Below are 14,322 nucleotides of genomic sequence, written 5' to 3' on the forward strand. Positions count from 1 at the left end.
TTCTAGAACATAGAACATAGAACAGTACAGCACAGAACAGGCCCTTCGGCCCTCGATGTTGTGCCGAGCAATGATCACCCCACTTAAACCCACGTAACCCGTATACCCGTAACCCAACAATCCCCCATTAACCTTACACTACGGGCAATTTAGCATGGCCAATCCACCTAACCCACACATCTTTGGACTGTGGGAGGAAACCGGAGCACCCGGAGGAAACCCACGCACACACGGGGAGGACGTGCAGACTCCACACAGACAGTGACCCAGCCGGGAATCGAACCTGGGACCCTGGAGCTGTGAAGCATTGATGCTAACCACCATGCTACCGTGAGGCCCCCTTCTCTTAGCTAGTTGAACAGAATTTTATTTATGAAGAATGATGTCCCTGTCTCTATACTCCATAAGCATTGCAATGTCCTGAGGAGGCAAGGGGAGAAAATCGGAAAACCAAAAACACATGTGGTTTGGAAACTGACTTACAAATAAATCTCAAGTTACAGATGCTGTTTATGGCCAGAGAAACTGAAAAAAAACAGAGCACATCGCTATAAAAAGGTTCACCTGACTGAATTAGAGAGTTGTTCTCTGCTTCTGTAAAATTTCTGAACATGCAAGTAGGTACCCGTTAGTTTCCATCTCGACTGCAAAGGTTTGAATTGTTTGTGCATTATCCATAGGTTTGATCCTCATATAGATCAAACTCCCATCAACACTATTTTTATAAGCAAAATATTTATAAAGCAAAATCAGGGCCCTGTGAAAGTCCCAACCTCTGTGGAAATTGCCCGGAAAGTTTGAACTTCCAATGGCCAACTCCCTGCTACTCAGGACCATTCAAGAATATCTGACTCAGCTAGTCAGAAACTCTGGCTAGTTTCGGGGGTCTTACCTCAATAGTTACCCAGGAAACGTTAGAGGGAAAAATTCTAGACTAATTTCTGGGTGACTACAGAACTGACCCACCAATAGCCCACAATGACCATACCTCTCGACTCCCCAGTACCTCCGACTAACCCCCACCACCCGACTATCCCCCAACCTGACCCATCTAGCCCCTGACCCAACAATCCCTCCTACGCTACCCACCTACCCACCCTACAATGCTACCGATTCACAAATATTCACACTAGACCTTTAAACTTGCTATATGGGAGCCAATGCTGTAAAAAGGGGGCATTGTCCTGTCTTTCCTACAATGCTACAGCGATGTGATGGAGTTCCCTGAAGGATACTGCATTCCACATTTCTGGAGAAGCTTGGCTTGGAATACCCGACAAGAAATGCGGAGCAACTTCTATACGTGGAAAAGTATTGTTTTACGAAAGATCTAAGACACTAAAACGTCCCAAGAAGCATCATCAAACAATGCCACACAGAGATATTTTGACAGGTAACCAAGACTTGGTCAAAGGAGTAGGTTTCAAAGAGTGTCGTATAGGAGGGTTAGATGGAGAGAGAGCCAGAGCAGCTTAGGTAGGGAATTCCTGAATCATGGGCTCAGACAGCTAAAGGGACATTTGCCAATGGTATAGTGACTAAAATAGAAGCTGCACAAGAAGCCAGAATAGGAGTGCTGAGATCTTGGCAGGTCTTAGGACTGGGAGAGATTACAAATATAGGGAAGGGAAAGGGAGAGATTTGAAAATCAAGAGGAGAGGTCTAAAATCGAGATCTAGCCAGACCTAGATTGATATAGCTCAGCAAACTGAGGATGGTGAGTAAATAGGACTTGGTAGAAGTTCAGAAGGCAGCAGAGTTTTGGCTGAGTTCAGGTTTGTGGAGGCTGGGAGGGTAGACTGAAGAGCATTGGAACAGTCAAGTCTGCAGTGCCAGTAGGGAAATATATTGGAAGAAAACGTCCCGGAGATGGGCTACAACAGCATCAAACTGATTTTCTCAACCAGATTCACGGAAGATTCAAGATGGCAAATTTATGAGTTGATTGCAAAATGAGTTGGGAAAACTGAGACCAGAATTTTCTGGCATGTTTTCCGGCAGCGGGGGCGGCTCAACATTGTCAGGATCTATCGATCTCACCGATGTCTCCGGCGTTTTGCTTGGCTTGCCCGCCCTGCCCCGGGGAAAGAGCCGTAGGCTGTCGCTTTTGGCTTTACTGGACGATCCCTTCTGCAGGAAAACATGCCGTAGGGGAGTCGCTTTTGGTATGACTGGGAGATCCCACCTGCAGGAAAGGCGGAACACCCAGCCTTGAATCGCACTGCACTAATTAAGCACTCCAGTATGTAAAAACAGATCATGTGAACTTTAGAATTTTGTTGAAAAACAGAATTTGGATAATTTCATGTAAATTGCACAAAGACAACTTAGTCTGCTAGCTTAAGAATTTTTGTTTTCACTCCTCACCTGCACATTTTGCTGCTTGACGACCAAAATGGACAGTATCAAGGCAAACAGCACACTTTGTGGCCCTCATATTCAAGCCGACTGTGAAACGGTGAGGAATATTGTGGTGCATGCGTTCCTTCAATTGCCGACCAAACTCTGGGAGAGAAAATGTAAATTAGAAATACGACCATGGTTATTTTGGGGACAGTTAATTTCTATAGCACTTGCCGATACTTGACGCACAGCTCCATGGACTACAACCTCACCTCAGAATACACCACCCTTTCAGCTACACACAAACATTCTGTTTCCATTACTTCCCACTTTGTGCTGATGCTGTGGAATTCAAAGCAACGTTCGAACCCTTTCTAATTTTGGCTGTTGCATTATTGTAGGTGTAATGAGATATTAAAAAACATGAAACAATGCTACTTTCACATGGTTAAATCTTCAGAGGTTGAGAATCACTGGCCTTCAAAATAATCCTCTGAAATTTACACTTTGCTTCTCATTACAGTTGGAGTGCCAGTTTTGCAAAGTTTAGGCTGCAGCAGCAGAAATACCTCACTTGTTGATACATCCCAATAATATCATATGCTGACGATGTATTTAACTCATGTTTCAAGTACTTTTTGATATTCCTGTATGCTTTCTCAATATTACATTTTAATTAGCATTAAAACTGCATAACTGTTTTCATCAAAACTACCGTACCCTCCGGGGTAGAAGACTCCTTCCTGTGGGTCGAGGGAGGAGCCAGCAGAGTGATGGGATTCGGTTGGTGCTCTGGGGACTGGACAATGGCAGACATAATGATCTGGTGCCTGGCTGTGGCCGGCGTAGACTGTGGCTGATGATCCACTGTCTTTAGATGAGCAGCTACAAGAAACAATATAAGAAAGAGTTAATGTGGTGAGAGTTTCAGACAGGCAATAGAGATTATTAACAATAATAATTGACAAAGATAGGTTCATTAGTAATAGAGTGATGTTAAATGCAGTGAAATAGATAGTTCATAATGAAGGCAGATCATTTATTCCTATTATCATCCATGCAACAACTGTTCTGTTGTGCACAAAATGAAGCTTGTAACCATGACGACCATAAAACCCAGATTAACCAATACTGTGAAACGCTGAGACATCTGGTAGTCATGAAAAGCACTACACGGATGCAAGTCTTGTTTTCTTTATTAAGCCAAAAACATAGGTGTCTCTGCAGAAAGTTCTGAACAATATTGCTTAAGTATTAGGATTAATCTATGCACTGCATGTATTTGATAGCCAGAGGACATTTTCCTCACCGTTCATCACTTGTTATGTGCAATTAAAATTCACTGTTAGAAATCTGCTCCCCCCCCTCCACACTCCCAAGAGGTGGACTTTTCCTCCCATTACATCAGTTCATTAATATTTTGTGCAAGCAGCTCTATTGGCTTTAGATGCCAGACTCTGAGGGCTCCTCATCAGATTTGGAGAGCAAAAGAACAATCAGCCATTCGCACAAGCTGAGATCACAATAAAAAATAAAGTTTAGCCAATGGAAAAATAATTCAGCTCAGAATCATAAAATGATATGCATCACAGAAGGCATGACCCGTGGCATTTTCGACAACTCTTTTGAAAGACTTATCTAATTAGTTCCACTTTACTGCTCTTTTCCCATAGCCCTGCAAATGTTTCCTTTTCAAGTTTTGACCAATTTTGCCGTTGAAAGTTATCAGCTTCCACCACCTTTTCAAACAGTGTGATGTGAATCACCAAAGATTAGTACGCAGGTACAGAAGTGATTAGGAAGGCAAATGGATTATTAGTGTTTATTGCAGGGGAATGGAATACAAAAGTTTGGACGTTTTACTGCAGCTGTACAAGGCCCTGGTGAGACCAAAATCGCAAATTTGTATACAATTTCGGTCTCCTTTTTTAAGGAAAGGCATCAATACATTAAAAGCAGTTCAGAGAAGGTTCACGTGACTGATTCTTTTGAGAATGAGGACATTATCCTATGAGGAAAGGCTGAAAGGGTTGGATCTGTCTCCATTGGAATTTATAAGAATGAGAGATGATCATATTGAAACATATAAGATCGTGAGGGGACTTCAGAAGGTGAATACTGAAAGGACGTTTCCCCTTATAGAACAGACTAGAACTAAGAGACACAGTTTCATAATAAGAGGTCTCCCAGTTAGCATGGCGTGCTAGTTGCGGTGAGTGAGAATCTGGAGTTAATGCAAGTTTAGGGGAAGGAGGTGTCTTGTTTCCCTTTCTACCTCCACAGGTCAGAGAAGGCAGCAGCAGACCAAGGCCGGACAGCTGAAAGTTAGGTTGAAGAAGAAGAAGCAGCAGCAGCAGAAGAAGCAGCAAAAGTAGCAGAGGAAATAGCAGGAGAAGTAGCAGAAGAAGAAGTAGCAGAAGAAGACGTAGAAATAGAAGAAGAAGTAGAAATAGAAGAAGTAGAAATAGAAGAAGAAGTAGAAGAAGAAGAAGTAGTAAAAGAAGAAGAAGAAGAAGTAGTAAAAGAAGAAGAAGTAGAACAACAACATAGTGTCAATAAAGTCACTGTGAAAAACCTCTAGTCGCCACATTCCGGCGCCTGTTCGGGGAGGCCGGTACGGGAATTGAACCCATGCTGCTGCCTTGTTCTGCATTACAAGCCAGCTGTTTAGGCCACTGTGCTAAATCAGCCCCAGCCACTGTGCTAAACCAACCCAATATCGAGTGAACAAGCCTGTGTGATATCATAGGTAAGTATTTGGTAGGTGGTTATTTCTATCTTCTACCTTATCGGACTAGCTTTGAGATTGAAGGTTAGGTAGAAAACGTTAGTGTGGAAACTAAAGATCAGTAGTAAAATTAAAAACAAATGGAAAATCTAATTAAATAAGATAGGAATGGAGGGACAGGCAATGTGTTCTAGCTACAGAATGTGGGAGATAATGGACTCCATTCTGGTTCACAGCGACCACATCTATAGCAAATGTCGGCTGCATGAGGAACTTTGGCTCAGAGTTAATGAGCTGGAGTCTGAGTTTCACATAAGGGTAGACATTTAGAGTAGACAGTCAGAGACTTTTTCCCGGGTGGAACAAACCATTACAAGGGGACATAAATTTAAGGTGAATGGTGGAAGATATAGGGGGGATGTCAGAGGTGGGTTCTTTACCCAGAGAGTAGTGGGGGCATGGAATGCACTGCCTGTGGAAGTAGTTGAGTCGTAAACATTAGGGACCTTCAAGCGGCTATTGGATAGGTACATGGATTATGGTAGAATGATGGAGTGTAGATTAATTTGTTCTTAATCTAGGACAAAAGGTCGGCACAACATCGTGGGCTGAAGGGCCTGTTCTGTGCTGTATTTTTCTATGTTCTATGTTCTTAAGGGAGGGTGAGTTACCTAGATGCTGTATTTCAGGAGGCAGTCATACCCCTTAGATTAACTACCTTGAATTTATTCAGTGGTCAGGGACAGGAGGGAGTGACTACAAGTGAGGCAGGTCGACGGATCCGAGAAATAGCACTGCAGGAGCCTCAGACCCTGCTCATGTCCAATAAGTCTGAGATTCTTGGAAGGAGGATGAGCAAACTGACCATAGCACCGTGGCACAGGGATCCATTCAAGTCAGGGTGAAAAAGAGAAACGTAGTCGTAGTCAGGGGTAGTATAGTTAGGGGAATAGACACTGTAGCAAGGAGTGAGAGTCCCGACGATCGTGTTGCCTGCCTAGTGCCAGGGTTCAGGACATCTGCTCTGGGTTGGAGAGGAACTTGCAGTGGGAGCGGGAGGATCCCTTTGTTGCGGTCTACGTAGGTACTGACGACATAGGGAGAATGAGAAAAGAGGTTTTGCACAGAGAGTTTGAGGAGCTAAGCACTAAATTAAACAACAGAACCGCCAAGGTTATAATCTCTGGATTATTACCTGAGCCACATGCAAATTGGCATAGAGTACGTAAAATTAGAGTGATGAATACGAGGCTGAAAGGCAGGTGTGGGATTTTGGTTTGTGGGGCATTGACATCAGTACTCGGGGAAAGTGCGGGCCGTACCGTTGGGACAAATCGCAAATTTGTATACAATTTCGGTCTAGTGGATAGCTCAATTGCTTCACAGCTCCAGGTTCCCAGGTTCGATTCCAGCTTGGGTCACCGTCTGCATGGAGTCTGCACATCCGGGTCCCCGTGTGTGCGTGGTTTCCTCTGGGTGCTCCGGTTTCCTCCCACAGTCCAAAGATGTGCAGGTTAGGTGGATTGGCCATGATAAATTGCCCTTAGTGTCCAAAATTGCCCTTAGGTGTTGGGTGGGGTTACTGGGTTATGGGGATAAGGTGGAGATGTTGACCTTGGGTAGGGTGCTCTTTCCATGAGCCGGTGTAGACTCGATGGGCCGAATGGCCTCCTTCTGCACTGCAAATTCTATGAAAGGACTTTAAACTAAACAGTGGGGTATGGAAAAAGTACTAGTAAACCCAATGGGGCTTAAGACCAATAAACCTCCTGGACCCAGTGGGTTGCATCCCAGGATAAAGGAAGCAGCTCGAGACAGTGGATGCACTGGTAGTAATCTTTCAAGAATCCTTAAATTCTGGAAAAGTACCAGAGGATTGGAAAATTGCTCATGTAATGCCTCTATTCATGGAGAAAGTCAGAGTAATTCTCCGTTTTGAAGGGGGCTAGCGGGGCCCCGGAGTGCTACTGCTGCTGATATGGGGCCCTGCACTTCTGGCCATGGGTCCGCGCAACATGGCGGACACACCTCAACAACATAGCAGCCCCCCCCCCCCCCCCCAGATCGCACGCGATCGGTGGCCCCCGATTATGAGCCTTGCCGTCCTGGAGCCCCCCCCTAGTGACAGATCCCCCCCCCGCCCCCTCCACCAGGGCAGCCGCGGACTGGGTCCGCAGCCGCCACTCCGAGCTCCCGCCAGGTGGAATCATGTGTGAACCACGCCAGTGGGAACTCAGCCAGTTGTCAGCGGAGAATCGACACGAGGGCCTCCTTCAATGGCTGCGTTGACCGTATGTGACTGGTGGCGATTCCGGCGAATTGCAGGAAGGTGGCAGACCCGATCGCAGGTCTGACGCCACATTCTCCGCTCCCGTGCCGAGCGCGATTTTGGCGGGGAGGCTCAGAGAATCCCGCCCAGGATTCTCAGGGGATTTGACAGGTTGGATGTGGAGAGGATGTTTCCTCTTTTTTTTTTTTTAAATAATTTTTATTGGAATTTTTTACAGAAAATATAAAACATAACGACAAACAATGAAATGCAACAAAATAACCCATAATAACTGTAACACCCCCCAGACCGTATCGACGCATGTATCACATCCCCCCACCTCCCCAACCCCAATGAACAACAAAAGAACTTAGAAATAAATTAAAATTAAATAAACAAACATAGTCATCGTCGTTCCCCCCCCCCCCCACCCACCACCACCTTTTCCCCTTTCCCTCCCCCCGGGTTGCTGCTGCTACTGTCCCCGTACCCTATCGTTGAGCCAGAAAGTCGAGGAAAGGTTGCCACTGCCTAAAGAACCCTTGTACCAACCCTCTCAGGGCGAATTTGACCTTCTCTAGCTTAATGAAACCCGCCATGTCATTGATCCAGGTCTCCACGCTTGGGGGCCTCGCATCCTTCCACTGTAGCAAGATCCTTCGCCGAGGATGTTTCCTCTTGTGGGCAAAACTAGGACCAGAGGGCTTTCTCTCAGAGTAAGGGGTCCTCTACTTAAGACAGATATGAGGAGGAATTTCTTCTCTCGGAGGATAGTAAATCGGAGGAATTCCTCACTGCAGAGAGCTGTAGAAGTTGGGTCGTTAAGTATGTTCAAGGCTGAGATGGACATTTTTAAATCAGTAAGGTAATCAATGGTCATGGGGATAAGACAGGAAAGTGGAGATGAGGATTGTTAGATTAACCACGATCTCATTGTGTGGCTGAGCAGACTTGATGGCCCAAGTGGCCTACCTGCATCTTATAGTCTTATTTAAGGGAGCTCAGGAGCATTTCTTGCTCTCATCGGGTTGCGAGACTGTGACGGAGGCAAGCTCATTGAATATTTTTAAGACTGCATTTGGCTAGTTTCTTGATTGGCATGGGACTCGAAAGGTATGGGGGATAGGAAGAACTACAATTCAATCAGTCATGCGGCGAGCAGGCTCAAGGAACAAAATGGCCTACTGTTGCTCCTAATTCATGTTTGTATTCCAGATCACAAAAGGCCTGTGTATCCACACTAAATTCCCCAAATCTACTCTATTTGAATCATGTACTTCAGTGCCAGAAATGATCATTTGTCTTTGTAGCATTCAGATACTCATATCCTGTGCACTTCAGAGTTCAGCTGTGGTTTGTATTCATGGGGGACTCAAACACCATCCTGAATCACTGTTCCTTCTCTGTTGAGTCAAAATCCTGGAACACCCTTCCGAACAGCACTGTGTGTGTACCCTACATCACATGGATTGCAGCCGTTCAAGAAGTCAGCTCACCGCCTCCTTCTCTGTGAAAGAATAATGTTCCAGTTGAGGACAAACCAAACCCAAACTCCAATTATAAAGCCCAGGATCCCACATGCCATTTTAACCACTTTCTGAACCTGCCCTGCCATCTTCAATAATTTGTGCATATATACCCAAAGTCTCTCTGTTCCTGCACCCCCTTTGAAATTGTACCCATGAGTTTAGAATGCCTCCCCTCATTCTTACCACCAAAATGTATAATTTCATTTCATTTGCCATGGGTCTGTCCATTCCACCAGCTGATCCAGATCATCTTGAAGTCCATCACTATCTCCCCACAGCTCGCTATGTTTTGTAACATCTGCAAACTTTGAAATTGTGCCATGTACACCCAAGTCTTTGCCACTTTTGCAGTTCTTTGTCAAACATCTTTTGGAAGTTTATATGCACCGCATCGACTGCGTTACCCTCAAGAATCTGGTCTTTCCTCATTAAAGAAAGTTAAAATCATGTTAGTCTGACATAATTTGCCATTAACAAATCCATTGGCTTCCCTTAATTAATCCTTACTTTTCCAAATAACTGTCAATTTTGTTCCGATTTTCATTTTCAAAAGCTTGAGATTAAAGTAACTGTAGTTGCTGTGCTTATCTTTACATCTGTTTTTGAACAACATTTACAGTTCTCCAGTCCTCTGGCACTACCCATTTATGTGAGGAGGATTGGGCGATTATGGCAAGAACCTGTCCAATTTCCCTCAACATCCTCAGATGCATTCCACGTGGTCCTCTCTTTATCAATTTTAGCCAATCCTGCATTTCAGCTACCTCCTCATTCACTATAACTTTAATAGCACCTTCTTCCTTGGTAGACGCAGATGCAAAATACTCATTCATTATCTCAACCACGCCCTCGGACTCCATGCAGGATTGCCTTTTGGTCACTAATTGGTCCCATGCCTCTCATTATCAGCCTTTCATTATTTATATGCCAATAAATGGATTCCCTTTTATGTTAGCTGCCAGTCACTTCTTACACTATTGTCTTTGTCTTCCTTATTTCTTTTTTCCCTGCTCACTGAACATTCGGTAATCAGCCTGGTTTTCACTTGCAGCTTGAAATTTGTTATCACTTAATCTCTCCAGCCTTCCACACTGTCACAGACCTTTCCTTTTGTTCTTCTTCCCCCATGTCCCCCCCATCCCCTTCATTTGATCAAAACTTATTACTGTTCCCAGTTCTGGTGAAGGACAGCTGACGTGAAATGTTCACTCAGTTTCCACAGATAATGTCAGACTTGGAGTATTTCCAGCATTTTCTGTTTTGCACAGAATCGTTAAATGGTTTCAGCACAGAAGGCCATTCAATATTTCATTTATGTGCTGGGTCCCTGTAGGGGAAAATCAGCTAGTCCCAGTTCACTGTCCTTTCCCCATCACCCTGAAAATGTTCTCTCTTCAGCTAATTATCCATTTCCCCTTTGGAGGCCGAAGATTTCAGATTTCCAGCCTAAAAAGTATTTTGTTGGGTATGAATTGGAGACCTGCCTATGCTGATGATATATGTGAAAAATGTGTATAAAATGTGTATAAAAGGGTTGTTGGTTGGAGGTGTACAACATTCAAAGCATGTATCTGTAAATAAAAGCTTCCAAGTTAATAAAGGCTTTATTCATGGTGAAGATCGGCATCAATGGATTCATGCATATTGGGTGTTTTGGGACTTGGTGAGGCCCCTGAAAATGGGTTGTTGGTTGGAGGTGTACAATATTCAATGAGTGTATCTGTAAATAAAAGCTTCCAAGTTAATAAAGACTTTATTCATGGTGAAGATCGGCATCAATAGATTAATGCATATTGGGTGTCTTGGAACCCGGACAGCTAGCACCAATGAAAAAGGTACAAGTGGTGACCATTGATGACCCATTCATCGATCTGATCTATATGGTTTACATTTTCAAACACAATTCCATTCATGGTTAAGAAGGGAAAGAATTAAGTTCTATCCTTGCCTGTTTATCCAAGTTCTAACATGTGGCACCAGATTTGAAAGATGAGGTAAAGTTGGATATGCCCCAGTTGTTCACAAGCCCCTCTATGGGTGCGTTGTTTAGCGAAGCAGCAAATAACAGCAAATCTGCTCCTGGAGAAACTGGAGTGTTAAACAATCAAGATAGCCAACCAGTCTGTGATTATGCTAAAACAATGTTTTTCAACCCCTCCCCCCCCAACCTGGGACCCACTTTTGCCAACTGGCCGATCTTTGCGACCCATGCCACGTTTACTTACCTTTAATGTGAAAGGGGAGTCTCCTTGGTCCTCTCAGTCTCACTCGAACCAGTTTCAAAGGAGGAAAGGGCAACACACAATCAGGTGCAGACTTCAGCCAGTTCCTTTATGCCATCTTGGTCTTATGAAAGCGAAAATCCAACCTCGCACATGTAGGTCGTCATGAAGGGCAATAGCAACAAAATGCTTGTTTTACTCAGCACTGGAGAGATACCATTCCAGAATGCCTCATGGGCTTTTCGACGTATTTTTAATGTGGTATCACAGGTCAGCTACAGCAGCATAGTTTTTAAATTTGGAATCAGCTGGAAGTTAATAACTGGCTCTGGGGCCTCAACCTCAAACAGAATTTTTCATCCACCACTTCTCTTTCAAAATCTAAAAACCTCTCCTCTCATTTGCCAGCACTTCCCTGCATATTACATACATGGGTTTTGCATCCTTATTTGCATTGGCACAATTCACAAAACCGTACCTCAAGAAATCATCTTTATACTGCTTTGTTCCAATGTTAAGTTTCGTCTTTGTAGGCTGGTAACCAGAGGCCTTGGAGCTCTGTCCTGCCCTAGACTTTCCTGAGCAACTCTCTTCAACAGATTCTCCTGGGAGACCCTGTCCAGTAGGTACACTACCTATTCAAGACTCTGGATGCCTCTTACTTGTAAAAAAAAAAGAATTCATCTTCACAGTCCTCTTGCCTTACTTGCCAGCAGCTAGAAAATGGAAACAGCTCTGCTCCATGATTTAGCGCAAAAGCACATACATGGAGGGCACTTGACGTCAAGTGTACATGCAGGGCATGTGACCTGCTCTCTGCTGCCGCTTCCAGTTGAAAGGCTGCACACGGTCTCAATTCTTTTCATTTAAAAGGCAGCTGCAGCCGCCATTCTCAAAAAGCCGGTAACGGTCATTGGGTCTGATCTGGACCACGGTGGAAATTGCTTGACCGATAATACCACGACCCTTCTGACACCCGCCCACTTTGGAAAAACTATGTGATAAAATAACTTGGGCTCAAGCTGCAAGTATGTAGATGTGCATTCCATGACAGTGCAGGAATGGGACAGAAGACATAAACACAATGTGCGGAAAGAAGCACATCTATCAGATTCTCAGAGATGCTAATCCTGAATTTTGAAAGGTCACTGTACAAGGGTGGTCAATTGCAACTTACAAGTCATATGTCCAGTACCAAAATACAAGTATTTTGAAATGAAATTAAATGAAAATCGCTTATTGTCACGAGTAGGCTTCAATGAAGTTACTGTGAAAAGCCCCTAGTCGCCACATTCCGGCGCCTGTCCGAGGAGGCTGGTACGGGAATCGAACCGTGCTGCTGGCCTGCTTGGTCTGCTTTAAAGGCCAGCTCAGAGGATCCACACAACACTGAATTCAGGAGGTAGTGCAGTGACAGTGAGATTAAATTCAGTAATATCAGGAACCAAGCATTAATAAAGAACAAAACCCGAGAAGGCTATAATTTCCCATAGGGTAATTGGAAATCCAAACTTCCTTAACAGAGTCAGCACTGGCAGCAATCCAGCAGGGCCTAAGTAGAGAATAAATAAGCCACGCATTTAGACAACAGCAAACTTGGTTCATCATTTTCAAGAGCACTATGGGCAATTTGCCCACCTGCACAAAAAAACTAGATAATATTATGTAGAGAGTGGCTGGCCTTAGCTGAACTTTTTAAAATACAAATAACAAAACTGAAGTGTAACATAACAATGTGGATTATGTAGTGGCAACTGGTATGGAAGTCATCCAGCAAACTGCCAACAGTCCCTTTGTCTTATTGGGGAGCACCTTGTTTCTTTACAAATAAAATGGAGCTTTTGCCTGGAAATGTAACAAAGGCTTGTTAACAAATGCCAAAATATCCTCGGTATGTGCACACGGTGGTTCTAAAAAGCCTAAATGGACAGGGAGCGAGAACTCAGTCAATATAAAGCAGACAACTTACAGAAATAACAAAAACGTCACACGCACACAGTTCCAATGATGCTTGAATTTGTGTTTGTGTGTGTGGGAGCCCTTTCAGCCATACGAAGAGAACAATTCTCAGCTTTCCAGTGTTTGTAACTCATTATACTGATGGAATACATCGACAGGGGGCTCTGTGAGGACACTGGCCTGAAGCAAAAGCAATTGCTTTATAATGGTGTGCATTCTGTCATGATTCTACAAACATGGAGCCAACAAATCTTGCTTGAATTTACAGCACAGAAAAAGGTTATTTATCCCAATTAGTCAATGTTGGTGTTTATACACCAAAATACATTCATGCTGTTTGTCATAAGAACATAAAAACATAAGAAATAGTTGGAGTGGGCCACATGGGCCATCGAGCCTGCTTCACCATCCACACAATTGTGGTTTATCTTGGGCCTCTTCCCACCAGCTGCCCATATCCCTCAATTCCGAGACACCAAAAAACTGTCTATCCCGGCCTTAAATGTATTCAATGATGGAAGTAACCCTCCGAGTAGAAAATTGCAAAGATTCACAATCCTTTGAGTGAAGAAATTTCTTCTCTTCTCAGATCCAATTGGACTTATCCTGAGACTGTGTCTCCGTGTTTTAGATGCAAATTATCTCTCAGCATCCACCCTAACAAGTCCCTTCTAAATCTTATCCGTTTCAATGAAATTAGCCCTCATTCTTTTAAACTCCAGAGAATATAAACCCAATTTACTCAGACTCTTGTCATAGGAAAACCCCCTCATTCTAGATACCAATTTGGTGAACCTTCGCTGCACCACCTATAATATAAGTTTATCCTTGAGACCAAGGGCTCGATTCTCCACTTTGCAATGCCAGAAGCAAGAAACGTGATCAGACGGAGAATTGCATAAAATTGAAAAAATCTGTTTTGTGCCCGGCGCCAATTCAGATGCCTTGTTCCAGTCCCTTGCTGGTGGCGACAGAAGTTTGTGGACAGTGCTGGCAGATCCATGTAAAACCGTTATTTACGTGGATTTTAATATCAATGACAGCTTGGATACTTCATGCTCCATCCCTCCACCATGTTCCGCACTCTTAGATGGAAGTCTCGTCCACGCCAATCAGTGCAAGCAGGGTCTGGGTCCATGTTTGCAGAGGGTGAGCAGCAGGCTAAAAAAACTCAAAATTTCTCCAAAATAGCAGGGAATAAGTGATGCTAAGTCCATGGACCTGGGATGTCCCCCTTGGGATCGGGGTGGTCTGGCTCAGACTGCCATTGCT

General features: G+C 44.1%; 1 protein-coding gene across 4 annotated transcripts in view; it reads right to left on the reverse strand.

Moving 5' to 3' along the window:
* cita (citron rho-interacting serine/threonine kinase a) overlaps window positions 1-14,322 on the reverse strand; it is a 278,500-nt gene that overhangs the window by 67,725 nt on the left and 196,453 nt on the right. For all 4 annotated transcript variants that reach the window (XM_038792114.1, XM_038792104.1, XM_038792084.1 and 1 more), the window contains exons 33-34: window positions 3,064-3,228; window positions 2,368-2,505 (exon numbers count right to left, since the gene is read on the reverse strand). In XM_038792114.1, coding sequence (XP_038648042.1) covers window positions 2,368-2,505; window positions 3,064-3,228 — 303 coding nt within the window. The remainder of the gene's footprint in view (window positions 1-2,367; window positions 2,506-3,063; window positions 3,229-14,322) is intronic.

This window comes from Scyliorhinus canicula, chromosome 1 (assembly GCF_902713615.1).
Source record: "Scyliorhinus canicula chromosome 1, sScyCan1.1, whole genome shotgun sequence".
NCBI lineage: Eukaryota > Metazoa > Chordata > Chondrichthyes > Carcharhiniformes > Scyliorhinidae > Scyliorhinus > Scyliorhinus canicula.